This window comes from Andrographis paniculata, chloroplast, assembly GCF_009805555.1.
Source record: "Andrographis paniculata chloroplast, complete genome".
Classification (NCBI taxonomy): Eukaryota; Viridiplantae; Streptophyta; class Magnoliopsida; order Lamiales; family Acanthaceae; genus Andrographis; species Andrographis paniculata.
The window spans coordinates 25001-30000 of record NC_022451.2 but is presented as its reverse complement, the minus strand read 5'-3'; the positions used below and the strand labels follow the sequence as shown (position 1 = coordinate 30000).

The window sequence follows — 5000 nt, the reverse complement described above, 5'->3', positions numbered from 1 at the left end:
CGGCCCCCATCGTCTAGTGGTTTAGGACATCTCTCTTTCAAGGAGGCAACGGGGATTCGAATTCCCCTGGGGGTAGGGTACTACAGAAAGGAAGTTGATCATGGATTATCAATAAGCCTAAAATGGATTTTTCCTGGGTCGATGCCCGAGCGGTTAATGGGGACGGACTGTAAATTCGTTGGCAATATGTCTACGCTGGTTCAAATCCAGCTCGGCCCAATAATTTGCCAATCCACCATGAGATTGTATAACCCCCTGTCATCCCATACGAAGATAAAAAAAGAATCGAATTTTCTGCTAGATCCCTTATTTCGCTGGGATTGTAGTTCAATTGGTCAGAGCACCGCCCTGTCAAGGCGGAAGCTGCGGGTTCGAGCCCCGCCAGTCCCGACGGATCCAACATCCAGTAAATGCATAAATTTATTTTTCCCTTTTTTTGAACTAGTAAAGGGTGTCGGGGACATACTCTCATTTCCAAAGCAAAAGGGAGTCTTGATTTCTTTTTTTTTTTTTTTTACTATTTTTCTTTATTGTTTGTTTAAGTTTGTAACTATGTGATTAATCGAAGGGGGGGCAATCTGATAATCCCTCATCAGATGATTGTCCAACGAAGACGCAAGGTAAGTTCTAGAACAAAAAAAGAAACCGATGCTAAATAAAGAAATTTTTGATTGATTGGGTCAGGAATCCCAATTTGGATTCGATATGGAGAAAAGAACTTCCTATGTTATACTAATCAAGTCTCGACAACGAATTGATTTGATAGATCAGATATTGTTATTCATGATATTGATCCGACATCGAGAGGTAATTCATTCATTGAATTTACAGACGAAAGATTTATCGTCTCTAGGGGATTAAATCCCGAGTTATTGCGAAGTAAAAAAACCAATGAGATTATGGAAGTAAATATTCTTGCATTTATTGCTACTGCACTATTCATTCTAGTTCCTACCGCCTTTCTACTTATCATTTACGTAAAAACAGTCAGTCAAAATGATTAATTCAATTGCATTTTGAAATTCATTTGAATGAAACTTTTCTTCTGAGTTCTGATCAAAAATTGACGAAGTTAACTGAAAAGGATTCGAATTTCACGTCTTAACTTAGATGAAATGAGCGGACTAGAATCGGAAGTATTCTAAGAGATGGATCGGATGGTAGAAGGATTCATCCATTTCTTTCTTACCATCCCATCTATCTCTTAGTCTAGAAAGTTGTAATCTAGAAGGCTTAAGTTTCTATAGATCAATCTCCAATATTCTCTTCATAAACGCGGAAATTAATTCCATATATTGTTATGGGTATGGAATTGACATAACACCCAATTTGCTGCGTCTATTTGTTCCGATCAATCGGAAATAATTCTTATCGTAGGATTCGATTTCAATAAGGAAGAGGAAACCTTTCCCATTTTGAACGCTGAAAGCATGATATGAAATTAAGTTGATAAAGGCTAAATCGCCTTTCTCAAATTATGGTAAATGCCCAATATGTGATTTGTCCGAGGCAAGATCTTATGTTTCTTGTTAGACAACCACTATCTCTATATCATTTCTCATATAAAGTATGTATATGCTTAACAAAACGACTTCTTCTTTGAACAGGAAAGAAATCAAAAAAAGATCTGGTCTTCCCTCACTATCCATCTATACCTATAAAGATAGTAAGAACCCATGAAATAGAAAATTTTGGTTGGAATCAATTTCTTTTCCAAATACAAGCACGGGAATCGCTGAAATATCTCTTTGATTGAAAGAGTATCATTCATATCATAGATTACTCTATTGGAATCCAACTGGATTCCAAATTCAGAGATTTTTTTTTAAGTTCAAAACGCGTTGCAGAACGATCTATAAAACAATTGATACGGTTTGATTCTTCAACTCAGTTAGTAGTGCTTCTAGAGTCCACTTCTTCCCCATACGACGAGTGAAAGGGAAAATGTAAAGACTACCATTAAAGCAGCCCAAGCGAGACTTACTATATCCATGTGAATTATGTCCTCTATCTCGATCTCTATAAATACGAAGGAATTATTCCTCATTAATAATATTAGAATTATAATAGTGGAATCCATAGTGCAGAGTCAAAAAGGGATTCTGACCGAACACTATTGAGAAACCAATCCAAAAAATCGATTCTGATCTCAAATTGGGAAAGATTAAACACAAGTAAAATACGTGGTAACATCCCAAGGGAATGAGAACATGTAGGAATAATAAAAAGAAGGTCTATTTTTTTTGTTTTGTTGACCTTCGTAAGTCAACACAGAAGGGGAGAAATCAATAGTAAATATTGATTGGATACCGGAGCACTCAGAGATTTTTGTGAGGCCGTCGTATAGAAAGCAACCTCCGGCCCTTTCCAAAACTATTAATTGAATTTTCTCTCAGGTTCTAGAATCTGAGTCAAGACCCAGTGATTAGACACTCCTAGTAATAGAAAGGAATCATGAAGTCTTAATAGTCCTTCGACCCGTGTATTCGAATATTTCTTTGAATCCTAGATGTGACTGAAGATTCACAATCTTTTCTTTTCGAAAACCCCGGATCACATGCTTAGAATCAAACAACTTTGTATGCTTTGAGCGGGGAAGAATTTTGCGAATTCTATCAGCAGAAGAGAAGCAGAGCTTTCAAGTTTTTTGTTCATCAGGCGACACCCGGATTTGAACTGGGGAAAAAGGATTTGCAGTCCCCCGCCTTACCACTCGGCCATGCCGCCAAAATGATATAAAATAGATTAAATTTTTCCCGAATTTATGAATTTTTATTGTACTTTCATTTTGATTCCTGTTTTTCCTAATCCTTTTACTAAAAAAAAGATCCCTTTTTGATTGTATTTGATCTATCCTTCCAGTATCTGAAAATACACAATGCTAAAAACATTTTATCGCTTTTCTATTAAGAAACCAAATGTGTATTTTCAGCCGAAAAATTGGAACCAGTAACTATTGATTGCTTACTTTAAATTCAGGAACAATTCTGGGATTGGAATCTTAAATTGTGTTTTCCTAATGACCTAAAAAAATTCCAATTGAAACAGAACCAATTAGTATTGATTTTTTCAAAAAAAAAAATCTGTTTCAATTGGAATTATAACAAAACATATGAGCATATGTAAACCCTAAAACCTAAATTCTTAGATAGATATCTATTATTTCGATATGTTGTCGGTAGGGAATTCTAATAAAATTATCCTACTTCGCTTCAATTTTGCATTGAATCGAAATGCTCTTTTGATAGAGCCCAACTCGGGCTATTCCGAATAGAACCGGCAATAAAAGAGACGTCGGATATTCTAGCTATCTGCATACATGTTTATTAAATGCAACCCTTCTTATATTATACACTTCAAATTGTATTGGACTCACAAACACAAATAATTAAAGTAGAAATATCTCTCTTTTCTGAGAATCGTTTTTGAACAACGAAATCCCTAACAGACTAACAGAAAGGTAGTTAAGTGCTAAGGATTCTATCTGATTTTTTTGTCTTTGTCTCCGAATCTTTTGATTTTTCTAAAATTCGAAGATCTAATATCATAATAATGGTCTAATTTGAAGCATTTTCTTTTTTGTTTTGCTATTCTATATAAAACCCTATGACCTTAATAATTAATAAGTAGAATTCTGTTTCTAGGATTTTTTATCAATTCCTTTGCATTTGGATCTGTTGCAACTTACAATTTAAGTAGAAAATTCTCTTTATTCCTCTGTTCATACGTAGTTCATACATTTCATTCCAAATAGAGAGTTGGGTCAAATTTCATGTGATTCAGTAAACAGAATCGAAATTCCATCGGTGCTAGATCGTCGATCTAATTCGATGAAGAATGTACTTAATATTAATAATAGAATGGGATTTTTTGATAAATGGGAAATTCAAAATGCTGGGGGATGCAAATGGGGCAATGTCTACAATACCTGGGTTTAATCAGATCCAATTTGAAGGATTTTGTAGGTTCATTGATCAGGGTTTGGCAGAAGAATTTTATAAGTTTCCAAAAATTGAAGATACAGATCATGAAATCGAATTTCAATTATTTGTAGAAAGATATCAATTAGTAGAACCGTTGATAAAGGAAAGAAATGCTGTGTATGAATCCCTCACATATTCTTCTGAATTATATGTATCCGCCGGATTAATTTGGAAAACCAGCAGGGATATGCAAGAACAAACTATTTTGATTGGAAACATTCCTCTAATGAATTCCATAGGAACTTTTATAGTAAATGGAATATATAGAATTGTGATCAATCAAATACTGCAAAGCCCCGGTATTTATTACCGGTCAGAATTGGATCATAACGGAATTTCCGTCTATACTGGCACCATAATATCAGATTGGGGAGGAAGATCAGAATTCGAGATTGATAGAAAAGCAAGGATATGGGCTCGCGTGAGCAGAAAACAAAAAATCTCTATTCTAGTTCTATCATCAGCTATGGGTTCGAATCTAAGAGAAATTCTAGACAATGCTTATTATCCTGAAATTTTTTTGTCTTTTCTGAATGCTAGGGAGAGAAAAAAAATAGGATCAAAAGAAAATGCCATTTTAGAGTTTTATCAACAATTTGCTTGCGTAGGCGGGGACCCGATATTTTCGGAATCCTTATCTAAGGAATTACAAAAGAAGTTCTTTCAACAAAGATGTGAATTAGGAAGGATTGGTCGACGAAATATGAACCGAAGACTGAACCTTGATATACCCCAGAACAATACATTTTTGTTACCACGAGACATATTGGCAGCCGCTGATCATTTGATTGGACTGAAATTTGGAATGGGTACACTTGACGATATGAATCATTTGAAAAATAAGCGCATTCGTTCTGTAGCGGATCTTTTACAAGATCAATTCGGATTGGCTCTGGTTCGTTTAGAAAATCTGGTTCGAGGAACTATATGTGGGGCAATTCGGCATAAATTGATACCGATTCCGCAGAATTTGGTAACTTCAACTCCATTAACAACCACTTATGAATCTTTTTTTGG

At 35.1% G+C, this 5000-nt stretch overlaps 3 protein-coding genes and 5 non-coding genes across 8 annotated transcripts in view; 5 read left to right on the top strand and 3 right to left on the bottom strand. All coding sequences in view use genetic code 11, as the record gives it.

Annotated features, from left to right (window-relative positions):
- The window catches only part of trnL (UAG), a 99922-nt gene that overhangs the window by 81082 nt on the left and 13840 nt on the right, over positions 1–5000 (bottom strand). Inside the window, exon 1 of the tRNA in view lies at positions 1–5000. This exon is cut by the window's left edge and continues 81082 nt beyond it; it is cut by the window's right edge and continues 13840 nt beyond it. This is a non-coding gene — a tRNA (tRNA-Leu).
- trnE (UUC) lies at positions 3–75 on the top strand. The gene has a single exon. It is a non-coding gene; the product is annotated as a tRNA-Glu (tRNA).
- trnY (GUA) lies at positions 136–219 on the top strand. The gene has a single exon. It is a non-coding gene; the product is annotated as a tRNA-Tyr (tRNA).
- Positions 317–390, top strand: trnD (GUC). The gene has a single exon. It is a non-coding gene; the product is annotated as a tRNA-Asp (tRNA).
- psbM (PSII M protein) lies at positions 900–1004 on the top strand. Its single transcript has one exon. It carries the CDS (start codon positions 900–902, stop codon positions 1002–1004), a length of 105 nt encoding a protein of 34 aa, YP_008592482.1.
- Positions 1904–1993, bottom strand: petN (cytochrome b6/f complex subunit VIII). The gene has a single exon. It carries the CDS (start codon positions 1991–1993, stop codon positions 1904–1906), a length of 90 nt encoding a protein of 29 aa, YP_008592481.1.
- trnC (GCA) lies at positions 2657–2727 on the bottom strand. Its single transcript has one exon. It is a non-coding gene; the product is annotated as a tRNA-Cys (tRNA).
- Positions 3892–5000, top strand: part of rpoB (RNA polymerase beta subunit) — a 3213-nt gene continuing 2104 nt past the window's right edge. The window contains exon 1 of the mRNA in view: positions 3892–5000. This exon is cut by the window's right edge and continues 2104 nt beyond it. Coding sequence (YP_008592480.1) covers positions 3892–5000 — 1109 coding nt within the window.